We start from the raw sequence: 17,195 nt of genomic DNA on the forward strand, positions 1-17,195 counted from the left end.
CTGGTCAGTTCCCAGCGACGCAGGAGGACGCCAGGGGACCGCAGAGTAGATGAGAACCATGGCCACCAGTCGCACAGGGCCCCTTCCGGCAGACAGCAGATGGGACGCCGCAGCAGTTCACTTTCATTTGCTGCTCCTGCGGTGCACAGGCTCCAGCACAGGACACCCTCCCCTCCTCTGTATATAGAGTATATAGTTTAAAAACTTGAATTGAGACATACAGTATGTGACCTAATATTTTAAATGTCTAAAAGGAAAACTGTCATTGTTCCTTATCACAACTAACTACGGCACAGCTTTCCTTTTACCAGAACTGTCTACAAATTTAAAAATAAGGGCCCAATTAATCAAGATTGTTAAACTGGTCTTGATGAGGAGATGTGCTGGAATTAGATGCTCCTGATTCATATGAGGAGGCGCATGCTGGAGTCACATTTGTGACGTAGCGCACGCCAGACGCCCCGTCGCACACCTGCTCCGCCCACTTTGGGCATAAAAGGTGTGAGAACAACAAAAGACTAAACAATTTAGCACTGTTTTGAGTTGTGCAAAAATTGTGACTTTTCAAAGCTTTGAAGAATCAGGCCCATCGTGATAATTGATTATGATGGGCAACAATCATAATTTTAATAAATTAAGCCTATTGATGTACCCGTAAAAAGTGACCAGGTCAATGCACAGGGCTATTTGGCATTTGCAACCGTATCTGATTTTTTTAAACACCTTATATTACTCCTGCACATGTCTGTATATAATATGTAACGGTAAAGTTTTCATGCACAAGCTAAATGGACTATTTACAAAGACTGTATACAATTTTAAATAAGGTATACTGCTTAAAGGGGTACTGCCCTCTCCAAGATCCTATCCCAATATGAAGTAGGCATAATAATAATTATATTAGCAAATACATGCGATTAGAAATATAGTATAGTTCTTCTGATATAGCCATGTATCTTACCTCATGTGCAGGGCATTTCAGCTTAGGTATCCATGGTTATGACCAACTAATTAACTAACTGACACTATATGAGTGGTTGTAACCATGGATACCCAAGCTGCAATGCCCTTGACAAGAGGTAAGAGACATGGATATAAAGTGCCTTGCGAAAGTATTCGGCCCCCTTGAACTTTTCAAGCTTTTCCCACATTTCAGGCTTCAAACATAAAGATAAAAATTTTAAATTTTATGGTAAAGAATCAACAAGTGGACACAATTGTGAAGTTGAATGAAATTTATTGCTTAAACTAAACTTTTACAAAAAATAATAAACTGAAAAGTGGAGCGTGCAATATTATTCATCCACATTAAGTTAATACTTTGTAGCGCCACCTTTTGCTGCGATTACAGCTGCAAGTCGCTTGGGCTATGTCTCTATCAGTTTGCACATCGAGAGACTGAAATTCTTGCCCATTCTTCCTTTGCAAACAGCTGAAGCTGAGTGAGGTTGGATGAAGAGCGTTTGTGAACAGCAATTTTCAGCTCTTTCCACAGATTCTCGATTGGATTCAGGTCTGGACTTTGACTTGGCCATTCTAACACCTGGATACATTTATTTGTGAACCATTCCATTGTAGATTTTGCTTTATGTTCGGGATCATTGTCTTGTTGGAAGATAAATCTCCGTTCCAGTCTCAGGTCTTTTGCAGACTCCAACAGGTTTTCTTCAAGAATGGTCCTGTATTTGGCTCCATTCATCCTCCCATCAATGTTAACCATCTTCCCTGTCCCTGCTGAAGAAAAGCAGGTCCAAACCATGATGCTGCCACCACCATGTTTGACAGTGGGGATGGTGTGTTCAGGGTGATGAGCTGTGTTGCTTTTACATCAAACATATCGTTTGGCATTGTGCCCAAAAAGTTCAATTTTGGTTTTATCTGACCAGAGCACCTTCTTCCACATGTTTGGTGTCTCCGAGGTGGCTTGTGGCAAACTTTAAACGACACATTTTATGGATATCTTTGAGAAATGGCTTTCTTCTTGCCACTCTTCTATAAAGGCCAGATTTCTGCAGTGTACGACTGATTGTTGTCCTATGGACAGACTCTCCCACCTCAGCTGTAGATCTCTGCAGATCATCCAGAGTGATCATGGGCCTCTTGGCTGCATTACTGATCAGTCTTCTCTTTGTTTGAGATGAACGTTTGGATGGATGGCCCCGTCTTGGTAGATTTGTAGTGGTATGATACTCCTTCCAATTCAATATGATTGCTTGCACAGTGCTTCTTGGGATGTTTAAAGTTGTGGAAATATTTGTTTAACCAAATTCGGCTTTAAACTTCTCCACAACAGTGTCACGGACCTGCCTGTTGTGTTCCTTGGTCTTCATGATGCTATCTGCGCTTTAAACAGAACACTGAGACTATCACAGAGCAGGTGCATTTATACGGAGACTTCATTACACACAGGTGGATTATATTTATCATCATCAGTCATTTAAGACAACATTGGATCATTCAGAGATCCTCAATGAACTTCTGGAGTGAGTTTGCTGCACTGAAAGTAAAGGGGATGAATAATATTGCACGCCCCAATTTTCAGTTATTTATTTTTTACAAAAGTTTAAAATAAGCCATACATTTCGTTCAACTTCACAATTGTGTCCCACTTGTTGTTGATTGTTCAACATAAAATTAAAATTGTTATCTTTATGTTTGAAGCCTGAAATGTGGGAAAAGGTTGAAAAATTCAAGGGGGCCAAATACTTTTCCAAGGCACTGTATCAGAACGATTATACTACATTTCTAATTGGAGGTATTTTCTAATATTATTAAGCCTACTGCATATTGTGATAGGATCTTGGAGATGGGAAAAAGAATGGATGTCTTTTTTTAATATACCAGAAAGTCATTATTTGTCATAATTGTTATGTCATGGAAAGACGAGATGTCATCATCAACTGCTACTGCGACTTTAATAGGAACTTTTCTTTCAACAAACTTTGCTTAAATCAATAGTAAGGGGGAGTATAAAAACCATAATATATCTTATGATTTTATTTTTTCTTCTTTCCCCCCTAATGAGCGACTTCTCCTCTCCCCTGTCTCCTGAGCTTTTCATCCAATGACAGCTCAAATTATTTTTGCTCAAGACAAGACGGACAGCAAGCACAGTGAGGTGTCAGGTTAGACAGAATATTGAAGACCGCTGGAGTAAGAGAGGGGGAGGAGGAGAACAAGGTAGAATGAAAACATAGATTGTCCTGAGCCTTCTAACAAGTCTTTTGCCTCACCCCAGAGCTGGATTCATAGTAGCACTGTTGAATGCTGCAGTAAAATTTCCTATACATCTCTGCTACAATTTGTTGTGTGCTACCAAAGGGAAAAATAACAGGATCCCTCCTTTTATATGTACGCTGTATGAAAATACCATAGCAGTGAATCTCCTTCCACCAACTTACCGTTAATTGCAAATAATAAATAGAGCCTGAAAAGGGGAAAAACTGATAAAAATTCAGAATACAAGACATATAATGGCCAAAAAAGTGATATTCCTTATGGACACACATTGCAGCCTATATCTCTATTTAGACATATAGCATTCTTTGGAAAGATGTCCTTGTTAGTAAAGCTTAGTTTTTAATTCTTCTGTATTGTGCACCTTCATTGCTCACTTACCATTGATGAAAGGCAGGCAGCTGTTCACCTGCATGATTCTCCGTCTAATTCTCATTGTGATTAATTTTATACAGATGGGCCTGTGACAGTGGGGATGAGTTTGGACATTGCCAGCATTGATACAATATCAGAAATTAACATGGTAAGACGTCAGCCATCATTCTACTTGGAATGGAAAGTTAAAATCTGTGGTTATAAATACGTAAATTGTTCCCGATCATTGTTCTTCTAGATTAGGTTTTTAAACTTGTATGTAGAGTAATATTATATCAATGTGTAGTACGAGAATACTGGAGTTCTAAAAAAATGTCCAGTATCATGTAAATGTATGAAAAATAACTCAGAAAAGTTGTCAATCATGATAACATATAACTTACTCTTTATGGCCATTTTTACTATTAGCATGGCTATTACGAGAGTATCGGAGGTACAGCTTTAGGGCCAGGCTGAAAACAGGCCCATTGAAAGCTTACTGTATAGGAATAGCAGCCTTGCAGCTCTTAGCATCATTTTATGGCAGTCAGAAATATTTTTTACTAAGACAGCCTACTGCTGAAGGATTTATATGCAATCCCTTTTTATACACAAACTATTCTCATGTCACCATTTTTATCACACAGACCTCTCCACATGGTGCCTTAGAACTCACACAGACTTCTCCGATGTTATCATCGATCTCACACAGACTGCTCCCCATGTTACCTTCGTTCTCACACAGACTTCTCCCCATGTTACCTTCGTTCTTACACAGACTGCTCCCCATGTTACCTTCGTTCTCACACAGACTGCTCCCCATGTTACCTTCGTTCTTACACAGACTTCTCCCCATGTTACCTTTGTTCTTACACAGACTTCTCCCCATGTTACCTTTGTTCTTACACAGACTTCTCCCCATGTTACCTTTGTTCTCACACAAACTGCTCCCCATGTTACCTTTGTTCTCACACAGACTGCTCCCCATGTTACCTTCGTTCTCACACAGACTTCTCCCCATGTTACCTTCGATCTCACATATACTTCTCCCAATATTTCCTTCGTTCTCACACAGACTTCTCCCCATGTTGCCTTTGAGCTCACACAGACTTCTCCCCATGTTACCTTTGTTCTCACACAGACTTCTCCCCATGTTACCTTTGTTCTCACACAGACTTCTCCCCATGTTACCTTTGTTCTCACACAGACTTCTCCCCATGTTACCTTTGATCTCACACAGACATCTCCCCACTTTACCTTTGTTCTCACACAGACTTCTCACCATGTTGCCTTTGTTCTCACACAGACTTCTCCCCATGTTACCTTTGTTCTCACACAGACATCTCCCATGTTGCCTTTGTTCTCACACAGACTTCTCCCCATGTTACCTTTGATCTCACACAGACTCCTCCCCCCTTTACCTTTGTTCTCACACAGACTTCTCCCCATGTTACCTTCCATCTCACACAGACCTCTCCCCATGTTACCTTCATTGTCTCACAGACGTCTCCCAATGTTGACTTTGATCTCACACACTTCCCCCCATTTTCCTCATTCTCACACAGACTTCTCCCCATGTTACCTTCAATCTCACACATACTTCTCCCCATGTTGACTTTGATCTCACACAGACTTCTCCCCATGTTGACTTTGATCTCACACAGACTGCTCCCCATGTTGCCTCATTCTCACACAGACTACTCCCCATGTTGCCTCATTCTCACACAGACTGCTCCCCATGTTGCCTCATTCTCACACATACTTCTCCCCATGTTGACTTTGATCTCACACAGACTTCTCCCCATGTTGACTTTGATCTCACACAGACTGCTCCCCATGTTGCCTCATTCTCACACAGACTACTTCCCATGTTACCTTTGAGCTCACACAGACTTCTCCCCATGTTAACTTTGATCTCACACAGACTTCTCCCCATGTTGACTTTGATCTCACACTATTTGTATCTCACACTGTTCCCCACTTCCCTTTTTCTCACACAGATTGCTGTAAATCCACTAGTTCAGCATCTACATTTATTGGCTGTTTGCTGACTTTTAATGGATTAGTAATTAGAATCCATTCTGTGACATTTATACATTTGTCTTACATTTTGTAGGACTACACAGCCACTATATTCCTAAGACAGCGCTGGACGGATGAACGACTCTGCTTTGAAGGCAACAAGAGTTTAAGTTTAGATGGTCGTCTGGTGGAACTGTTGTGGGTCCCGGACACTTTCATAGTGGACTCCAAAAAGTCATTTCTTCATGACATTACTGTAGAAAATCGTCTTATAAGAATTTATCCAAATGGGACAGTACTTTACGCTTTAAGGTGTGAACATTGCTCTACTTTATACACTCAGTAACCAGCCTAATACTCTAATATTCTTCCAAAGTACAGACTATATTATAGTATACTAGTGTTACAAAAAAAGTGAATGTCCCATTCTTGATGTCCAAAAGGGTAAATATGTTTTTAGATTTAGTAGTTCAACTTTTAGTCTTAAAACCAAATTTCCAAGGTGAAGTGAACATTCTAATAAAAAAATTAATTAGTTTTTTTGCCATAGATACTATGATAAAACATGGGGATATCCAACTGAAGATTTCTTTAGCTTAAAGGGGTATTCCCATCTCCAAGATCCTATCCCAATATGTAGTAGGTGTAATGATAATAATATTAGCAAATACTTCCAATTAGAAATGTAATATAGTTCTACTGATTATCTATGTCGCTTACTTCATGTTCAGGGCATTGCAGGAATTTAGGTATCCATGGTTATGACCACACATATAGTCACAGTTAGTTAGTTAGTCGTTAGTGGTTGTAACCATTGATACCTAAAGTCCTGCAATGCCCTGAACATGAGGTAACCGGCATAGTGAATCAAAAGAACTATACTACATTTCTAATTGGAGGTATTTGCTAATATTCTAATTATTAGACCTACTACATATTGGGCTAGGATTTTGGAGATGGGAATACCCCTTTAAGGAACAAATTAACATTGGACTATACATCTACTATGGCACATTTATGAGACCAGAGTTCTTGTTCAGTAGCATTATATTTTTTATTGATGAATAAAAGAGAATCAGGGATACAGAAAATAAAATTAGAGTATATGCGTACAAACAACGTATTAAAGAAGTACACAATAAAGTCAAGATAAATATTGTAGTGAAAGAGAAAGTGACCATTATGTAGGGAAAGTCTATGTGCATTAATTCAGAATTTGCAGGAGAAAAGCCTGCTGCAAATACTGATGTGTTGGCAGGTAAAATTCTGCTTAAAATACGTACATTTTTTATGCTTTTTCCCCCCCATTTATTAAAAAATGGGTGAAAAAATACTGAAAGAATTGAGCTGTTTCAGATTTGAAACTGCTTCAAATATGCATGGAAAAAAAATAAGCAACATGTGCATGAGATTTCAGAAATCTTTTTCACTTTGCTGGGACAGCAGAATTTGACCTTGTTCACCTTTGAAGCTGCTAAAACTATTACTGTTGCTTTTATTCATTCTCCTCTGGACTACAGCAACTGTGTACTGATCAGTCTCCCTCTACCCAAACGTTTTTTCTCTCCAATTTGCCTTGAATGTGGCAGCCAGGGTTCTTGTTTGTCCAGCTGCTTCACCGATGCCTCCACTTTGTGCCAGTCATTGCACCGGTTACCCATCCGCTACAGAATACAATTCAAACTTCTCTCTCTCACCCACAAAGCTCTCCACAGTTCTCCACCACTCTATATCTACTCCCTCATCTCTGTATATCACCGTACATGTGCCTTCCGTTCTGCATTTAATCCCAGACTAATGTTCTCCATAATATGAACCTCGCACCTCCATCTCCAAGACTTCTCTAGTGCTACACTAGTTTTCTGGAATGCACTACATAGCCTTATACGGTAGTAGTTTTTATTAGTGGCATATGTTCTTTTTTTCCCATAATTACTTTGGACTCCTTTCTTGCAGGATAACGACGACGGTTGCATGCAGTATGGACCTAACAAAGTATCCCATGGATAAGCAAACGTGCACCCTGCAACTCGAGAGCTGTGAGACATGTTCTATTAAATTATTGTGATATATTAATAGTGGTAAATTAAATTGTTAATAGCATTTCTAGTTTAAAAGTTTAACACATGCTGTGTGACCAAAGATCGCTGGGTGTTGCTGCAACACAGCGCAATACAAGAGAAAGGGTTCACATTGATCGAGGGTACTGAGACCATGATAAGAAAGTAGCAAAAATTCCAACCAAGACTATTTCTTTTGCAACCTGCTTTTCACGATAACAGTACCCTGGGGGGTTGCAATTCGACCCCATTCACTTGCACTGTGCCGCGATGAAGCAGCAACAACTAGTGACCTGTCATGACTGTAGCTTGACTCTGATGGGGTTAAATCAGGTGGGAGGGATCTGTTCTGTTGTGCCTTGTTATGGGATTCACGCCGCTTTATTAAGGTGTGGAGACCTCTGGAACGCCGCCAGTAGTAGTTCCTGCTCTGCAGTGTGTACAACTGGTTTTTGTGAGTTCGCCCTGATCCATCCTGCTACCCAGCTTACCTCTCCCTGTCCTCCGTTTCCTTGTACTGTTTATCTGCCTTTTCTCCCAGACCCTTGCCCCGTTCTGTGTCTCGGTCACCTCCCCCTCTTTTTTACTTACTTGCTCTCCTGGTTTCTGACCCCGGTAACGTTTCCTGACCACGGTTCTGCTTCCCCTCTTTGGCTTCTGAAGTGACCTAATGGCTCCTGACCCTTGTGCTTCCACCTGTTTATGGCTTGCTCACTCCCTTGTTCAAATGTGACTTCCTGGTTAAGACTAAAGGGGGCTTTACACGCAACAACATTGCTAACGAGATGTCGTTGGGGGTCATGGAATTCGTGACGCACATCCGGCCACGTTAGCGACGTCGTTGCGTGTAGAACGACCGTTAATGATCAAAATTACTCACCTAATCGGTGATCGTTGACACGTCGTTCTAATACCAATTATCGTTGTTGTTGCAGGCCGCAGGTTGTTCGTCGTTCCTGCGGCAGCACACATCGCTATGTGTGACACCCCAGGATCGAGGAACATCACCGTACCTGCAGCCGCCCGCAGTGAGGAAGGAAGGAGGTGGGCAGGATGTTCCACCCGCTCATCTCCGCCCCTCTGCTTCTATTGGGCGGCTGCTTAGGGAAGCCGCTGTGATGCCGAACGAACCCCCCCTTAGAAAGTAGGTGGATCGCTGGCCACAGCGACATTGCTAGGCAGGTAAGTATGTGTGACGGGTCCTAGCAATGTTGTGCACAATGGGCAGCAACTTGCCCGTGACGCACATCCAACGGGGAAGGGTGCTTTCACCAGCAACATCACTAGCAATGTCGCTGCGTGTAAAGCACCCTTTAGGCTTGCTGACTTCCCTTTCACTGGTGCATGTGCCCCCTTGTGGACTTTAGTCTAAGTTCTATCTCCATTCTGCTTCTGCACTCCCTGGTGGAAGCCTGATATGACCTTTGATCACACAACTTGTATCTTCATGTAGCCAAACCCTTATTTCAAGATTTCCAGGAGGAAAAAAATGTTCCAAAATTGTTATTTTCTTGAGGAATCTGAGTATTTACTAAAACACACGTTAGAATTGATGAAAGATCCTCCTTAAAGAGGTTTTCAAACTTTTATTTTTGTGATTGAGCTATGAACATTCTATGAAACATTCTATGTCTATTTGATTTGGTGTTATCTCCAGGGGGCTATAACATAAATGACGTCATGTTCTACTGGACAAGAGGCAACGACTCCGTGCGAGGACTTAATACCCTCCGCTTGGCGCAGTATACCGTAGAAGATCACTACACATCTGTGTCTGAAGCCGTATATGAAACAGGTAAAAACAGCATCAAACATCCTTCCAAAGTCATCAGCTTCAGCATCTGAGGGGCATTGCCCTCCAGTTGCACCTGTCCGGGGCTCACAACATGGATAAGTTATGGAGTTAACATGAGCATGGTCTAAACATGGGTTGAGATTGGGAAAAAAAAATGTCATATGTTGTATTGGTCAGGGCAGAATATGAATGCTGTCAATCATTTAAAATGCAACATTGGTTAGAAAGTCTCTTCGATTTCTGATCCGTGCAACCAACGCATTCGGCAGAAGGTGAAATCATACCGGCAAAATGTGGTCTACACTGATCTAAAGGCTCACATTTATTGGGTTTTTAATTTTAATTTATTTGTTGAAGTGAATTATTCCAAGTTTATCAAATGGTGCACATAACGTTTACACTTTGTGGACAGTCCGAAAGTAAGAAAAAGTAGTCTACAACTACGATGTGGTTATTTTAAAAAATGTTTTAGAAATCTGTTTAATAGTTGCTGACAGCTCCCACTTTTCTGAGCATTTCTCAATATTGCCATGTGCGGTGAAAAGTTTACATTTTGATGCATGTGATGATTATTGACTTTTTGATGTGAGACAAAATCTTGATTTGGGCCAAAATGGGAGACATCTTCTGAATTTACTATTAGATAATATATTAACTTAATATATTAACCTTGCTCAGGTGGCTGATTTGAAAAACGGGCCAGCGGTATTCACATCCGCATTATCTCTGTACTGTGACATCACTAAATGAATTATCCCTGTACTGTGACATCACTACATACATTACCCTGTACTGTGACATCACTATATGCATTATCCCTGTACTGTGACATCACTACATGCATTATCCCTGTACTGTGACATTACCACATGCATTACCTCTGTACTGTGACATCACTACATGCATTATCCCTGTACTGTGACATCACTACATGCATTATCCCTGTACTGTGACATCACTACATGCATTATCCCTGTACTGTGACATCACTACATGCATTATCCCTGTACTGTGACATTACCACATGCATTACCTCTGTACTGTGACATTACCACATGCATTACCTCTGTACTGTGACATCACTACATGCATTATCCCTGTACTGTGACATCACTACATGCATTATCCCTGTACTGTGACATTACTACATGCATTATCCCTGTACTGTGACATCACTACATGCATTATCCCTGTACTGTGACATTACCACATGCATTATCCCTGTACTGTGACATCACTACATGCATTATCCCTGTACTGTGACATTACCACATGCATTATCCCTGTACTGTGACATTACCACATGCATTATCCCTGTACTGTGACATCACTACATGCATTACCTCTGTACTGTGACATCACTACATGCATTATCCCTGTACTGTGACATCACTACATGCATTATCCCTGTACTGTGACATTACTACATGCATTATCCCTGTACTGTGACATCACTACATGCATTATCCCTGTACTGTGACATTACCACATGCATTATCCCTGTACTGTGACATCACTACATGCATTATCCCTGTACTGTGACATTACCACATGCATTATCCCTGTACTGTGACATTACTACATGCATTATCCCTGTACTGTGACATTACTACATGCATTATCCCTGTACTGTGACATCACTACATGCATTACCTCTGTACTGTGACATCACTACATGCATTATCCCTGTACTGTGACATCACTACATGCATTATCCCTGTACTGTGACATCACTACATGCATTATCCCTGTACTGTGACATCACTACATGCATTATCCCTGTACTGTGACATTACCACATGCATTACCTCTGTACTGTGACATTACCACATGCATTACCTCTGTACTGTGACATCACTACATGCATTATCCCTGTACTGTGACATCACTACATGCATTATCCCTGTACTGTGACATTACTACATGCATTAACCCTGAACTTTGACATCACTATATGCATTATCCCTGTACTGTGAAATCACAACATGCACAGTCCCTGTTACACACATTGGCATGGATTTAGCATGGTTAAGCTGAGACTGGCATGGTGGCAAAAGTTACTATTTTACATTGCCCTGGTTTTGTGCAGTTTGAGACATCAGAGACCCAAAGTGCATGTATACATACTTATTACATTCAGCTGCCACTAGGGGGAGCTCACTGCAGACAGATTTAGGCAGCTTTATAAACTCCTATGCAATGTACGCCGCCTAGTGGCAGGTACTGGCTGTGCAGGAGAAAGGAGGGAAGGAGCATTTAAATATTAATACTTATTCCTTTATATATAGATATAGACACATGATGCATGATGTGTAACACACGGTGATGTGATACAGAAAAATATTGCAATGCATCTTATAGACATTTTTTTTAAAATCTTAGCATTATAATGGCGCGGTGTTGTCTTAAATCATCCTAGTTAAAAAAGAGTAGTGCTCTGTAGATTTCACTTACAATAGGTTAAAATATAAGATGCCTTATGTAACCCACATCTGCTTCACTTCTGTTGCCTCCAGCGTCCTAGACGGCTCCAAATGCACTCGGAGGAAATAATACTTTTTAACTGGTCTGTCTTGTAGCGTATTAAGATGGGTTCAATAAGCAAGTTTATCGGAAATAAGAGTTTACAGATCGCTCTATATGTGGCCAGGGAGCAACGGGGCAGCGTAGAGGTAAGGAGGCGTCCGTGTGACGGAGTCTGTCCCTGCCGCCTCGGTGCTTCTATTAGGGATAAACGATAACAACCGGCCTTCACTATTATAGAATATTATGGGATGATGTACAAAAAACATCAAACTCACGTAAATTAAAAGAGTAGCAGAAGATAAACTTTGACAATTATGGCCCCGGTTCATCATTGTCTTTGCTCATCATTTCTGGAGTAAAAATTATTTTGGGTTCATGTTCATAAATATTATGAAACTAGCTGTACTACCCGGCTTCGCCCAGGTTAACAAAATAGAATGTATTAACAAAAATGTATTCTGCACACAAAAACCACAAAACAAATAGATATAAATGTAATTATAATGTCTGTCTCCCCCTCTGTATATATCTCTCTGTCTCTTTCTCTATCTCTTTGTCTGTCTGTCTCTTTCCCTGTCTGTCTCTGACTGTCTCTGTCTCTCTCTCCGTCTGTCTATATTTCTTTCCCTGTCTGTCTATCTATCGCTGTCACTTTCCCTGTCTGTCTCTTTCCCTGTCTGTCTCTTTCCCTGTCTGTCTCTTTCTCTGTCTGTCCCTCTCTGTCTCTTTCCCTCTCTTTCCCTGTCTGTCCCTTTCCCTCTTTCCCTCTGTCTCTTTCCCTGTGTCTGTCTCTTTACCTGTCTTTGTCTGTCTCTTACCCTGTCTGTCTCTTTCCCTCTCTTTCCCTGTCTGTCTGTTTCCCTGTGTCTGCTGTTAACAAAATAGAATGTATTAACATTCCTCGGATAGAATGTATACATAGAATATATTAACGCCCGGGATAGTAACTGTCTCTCTATTTCTCTCCCATTCTCTGTCTGTCTCCCCCTCTGTATATATCTCTCTGTCTCTCTCTCTATCTTTGTCTGTCTGTCTCTTTCTCTATCTCTTTGTCTGTCTGTCTCTTTCCCTGTCTGTCTCTGACTGTCTCTGTCTCTTTCTCCGTCTGTCTCAATCTCTTTCCTTGTCTGTCTGTCTATCTATCTCTTTCCTTGTCTATCTATCTCTGCCACTTTCCCTGTCTGTTTCTTTCCCTGTCTGTCTCTTTCCCTCTCTTTCTCTTTCTGTCTCTTTCCCTCTCTTTCCCTGTCTGTCTGTTTCCCTGTGTCTGCTGTTAACAAAATAGAATGTATTAACATTCCTCGGATAGAATGTATAAATAGAATATATTAACGCCCGGGATAGTAACTGTCTCTCTGTTTCTCTCCCATTCTCTGTCTGTCTCCCCCTCTGTATATATCTCTCTGTCTCTCTCTCTATCTTTGTCTGTCTGTCTCTTTCTCTATCTCTTTGTCTGTCTGTCTCTTTCCCTGTCTGTCTCTGACTGTCTCTGTCTCTTTCTCCGTCTGTCTCAATCTCTTTCCTTGTCTGTCTGTCTATCTATCTCTTTCCTTGTCTATCTATCTCTGCCACTTTCCCTGTCTGTTTCTTTCCCTGTCTGTCTCTTTCCCTCTCTTTCTCTTTCTGTCTCTTTCCCTCTCTTTCCCTGTCTGTCTGTTTCCCTGTGTCTGCTGTTAACAAAATAGAATGTATTAACATTCCTCGGATAGAATGTATAAATAGAATATATTAACGCCCGGGATAGTAACTGTCTCTCTGTTTCTCTCCCATTCTCTGTCTGTCTCCCCCTCTGTATATATCTCTCTGTCTCTCTCTCTATCTTTGTCTGTCTGTCTCTTTCTCTATCTCTTTGTCTGTCTGTCTCTTTCCCTGTCTGTCTCTGACTGTCTCTGTCTCTTTCTCCGTCTGTCTCAATCTCTTTCCTTGTCTGTCTGTCTATCTATCTCTTTCCTTGTCTATCTATCTCTGCCACTTTCCCTGTCTGTTTCTTTCCCTGTCTGTCTCTTTCCCTCTCTTTCTCTTTCTGTCTCTTTCCCTCTCTTTCCCTGTCTGTCTGTTTCCCTGTGTCTGTCTGTCGCTTTGTCTGTGTTTGCCTCTTTACCTGTCTGTGTCTGTCTCTTAACCTGTCTCTCTCTTTCCCTCTCTTTTCCTGTCTGTCTCTTTCCCTGTCAGTCTGTCTCTTTGTCTGTGTCTGTCTCTTTGTGTCTGTCTCTTACCCTGTCTATGTCTGTTTCTTACCCTGTCTGTGTCTGCCTCTTTCCCTGTCTGTGTCTGTCTCTTTCCCTGGCTGCATTGTGACACGCCAACATTCCATATAAGGGCGTGGCTTCTTCTGAAGTGCTGGCTGCACTGTGGCTCCCAGCTCCATTTGCTTTAATGGAGGAAGGTTTTTTGGTGAATAACTGTACAGAGCGGGGTAAAAATTAACATAGCCTATGACGCTCTCGGGATCCAGACGTGTGAGTGTGCAAAATTTTGTGGCTATAGCTGCAACGGTGCGGATGCCAATCCCGTACATGCACACACACACACACATACACACACACACACACACACACATATACACACACACACACACACACACATATACACACACACACACACACACACACACATACACACACATTCAGCTTTATATATTAGATTAGATTAAATGCTTTTCTATACTCACATGTCTCCATCGCTGCTGTCTCCTGCTTCCGGGCCCACTCATTATGCTCATTGCATATTCTCTGCACCACGGACCCAGAAGCAAGTGTGACCGCAGTGCCAGGGACATCAACAGCAGCGGCGTGAGAGGTGAATAAAAAGTTCCATCTCTCCGTGTGCTATCATAGAGAACACATGAGTGCCTTAAACTGTCTAAGCATAGTGGACGTAATTTTGTGAAAACTCGCATCCATTGTGTACTGTATATAAAAACACTATTGAACAGTACATCTTATGCTGTGTTTCTCTATAGGCTTCTATGGGGAACCGAAAAAAAGTCGCATTTTTGGATGCAGAATCAAAGCTTTTCTGTACTAAAAAAAGGCACTAAGTCCTCGCTCACACGAGCGTATAAACCAGACGAGTGCAATCTGATAAATAAAGGGATTGTACTCGGAGCAATGTTATACTATGGAGCAGAGCAGATCTGCATTTTTTTTTCTACTATATTAGGCGTGAGAAAAAACTCTCAGCAAAATCAGTCCAGTGCGAAAAAAGAATCGGATGCCGTACGGACCATTAGTGTAACATACGAATTTTACGGATACATTACAATTCTGTAAGATGGGAAACTGTAAATGGTCCTGCAAATGATTAATAGCTGCTGAATAAAAAAACGGATGGAAGAACAGCACACGGATCAAAAGTGAGAAAAATCGTCCCACTTTTCTGTATGAAAATGGGATTGATTTTTTTTTTTAGATGCTCGTGTGACCCCCAGGCTTACATCTGCACCAAAATGCATTAAATCAAGGGGGAAAAGCAGAAAAAAATGCATAATGCAATAATCAGAGAAATGTATTATTGTGTATTACGATGTGAGGATGGCCCGGGGCGTTAGTCACGGGAGAGGGGATCCCTTCAGTTGTCTGCACCCCAGCCCTCACCACAGAGTGAGGGGGTTCATGGTTGTGGGGGTCCTGGCTGGGTTTGAGGTCTTCCAGGGTGCAAGTCATACCTTGTTTCAGGTTGTCTAACGAAACAGGACCCGTCCATAGGGGAGTCATTGCCACAGACTCAGGGTTGTTTTTTAAAGGGAACCTGTCACCAGGTTTTCCCCTTATGAGAGGCGGCCACCACCAGTGAGCCCTTATATACAGGATTCCAGAATACTATATAAAAGAGCCAAGGCTGCTCTGTAGAACATAAAAAACACTTTTATAATACTCACCTAAGGGGCGGTCCAGTCTGATGGGTGTCGCTATTCTCCGGTCCGGCGCCTCCTCTCCACCCTCTGGTGCTGGCTACAGCTTATAGTCGCCAAGTCTTTTACTAAACGTTACACACAGTACTATCATCACACTGATACTGCGGGCACAGCACTTGAAAACATTCTCTAAGGCCACCTTCACACGTCCGTGAAAATCACACACGTTTTTCACGGACATGTCAAAGGTGCGTATTGTCCTCCATGTGCCGTGTTTATGGCACACGTGTGTTCTCCGTGTGTTATCCGTGATAACACAGGGAGAACTGGAACTTTCTACTCACCTGTCCCTGGCATTGTGCGTGGTTCTGATCTTCAGTCTTCGGTCCTGCTGACTCCCCGCTGCTGCTGCTGCTTCCGGCCGCAGTGGAGTGAATATGCGATGAACATAATGAGCGGGGGTCGGAAGCAAGTGACAGCAGCGGCAGAGACAGCAGCGTTGGGGACAGGTGAGTTTAGAAATTCTTTTTATTTGACAGACACGTGTGTTTTCTCCGGTGTGTGTCACACGGATCACATCCGTGCGGTCCGTTTGTGGTCCGTATGACACCCGTGATGCCGGAGAAAAATGGACATGTCTACGTGTGGAGCACACGGGCACACGTATGCTCCACATGTACGCACGGTCCATGGCAAAACACGCACGTGTGTGCAGACCCATTGATTTTAATGAGTCTTCGTGTGCCCGTGTCTCCAGGACGTGAGGAAATGGACCAAACACGTACCGGAGACACGGACGTGTGAAGGAGGCCTAAAGGTGGCTTTACACGCTACGAGTGATCTCGTTGGGGGTCACAGAATTTGACGCTTTAGAGATGTTGTTGCGTGTGACACCTATTAGCGATTTTGAATCGTTGCAAAAACGTTCAAAATCGCTAAACGGTGACATCCCCCCCCTCTTCCCAAATATCGTTGCAGCTGCAGTAACGATGTTGTTCATCGTTCCTGCGGCAGCACACATCACTCCATGTGACACCGCAGGAACGAGGAACCTCTCCTTACCTGCGTCCCGCCAGCAATGAGGAAGGAAGGAGGTGGGCAGGATGTTCGTATGTTCGTCCTGCTCATCTCCGCCCCTCCACTTTGATTGGGCGGCCGCTTAGTGACGCTGCTGTGACATCGCTGTGATGCTAAATGAACTGCCCCCTTAGAAAGGAGGCGGTTTGCCGGTCACAGCGACGTCGCAGAGCAGGTATGAGCGTGTGACGCTGCCGTAGCAATAATGTTCGTCGACAGACGCTGGATGCTGATTGGCCGTGGGGCTCACTTGTCAAAACAATGTCAC

The 17,195-nt window shown here is 42.3% G+C and overlaps 1 protein-coding gene across 1 annotated transcript in view; it reads left to right on the forward strand.

The window, feature by feature from the left end:
• The window catches only part of LOC142310822 (gamma-aminobutyric acid receptor subunit pi-like), a 109,046-nt gene that overhangs the window by 66,417 nt on the left and 25,434 nt on the right, over nt 1-17,195 (forward strand). Inside the window, exons 4-7 of the mRNA XM_075348546.1 lie at nt 3,693-3,760; nt 5,708-5,925; nt 7,570-7,652; nt 9,331-9,468. Of these exons, the coding sequence (XP_075204661.1) occupies nt 3,693-3,760; nt 5,708-5,925; nt 7,570-7,652; nt 9,331-9,468 (507 nt within the window). The remainder of the gene's footprint in view (nt 1-3,692; nt 3,761-5,707; nt 5,926-7,569; nt 7,653-9,330; nt 9,469-17,195) is intronic.

This window comes from Anomaloglossus baeobatrachus, chromosome 5, assembly GCF_048569485.1.
Source record: "Anomaloglossus baeobatrachus isolate aAnoBae1 chromosome 5, aAnoBae1.hap1, whole genome shotgun sequence".
In the NCBI taxonomy this organism is placed as follows: Eukaryota; Metazoa; Chordata; class Amphibia; order Anura; family Aromobatidae; genus Anomaloglossus; species Anomaloglossus baeobatrachus.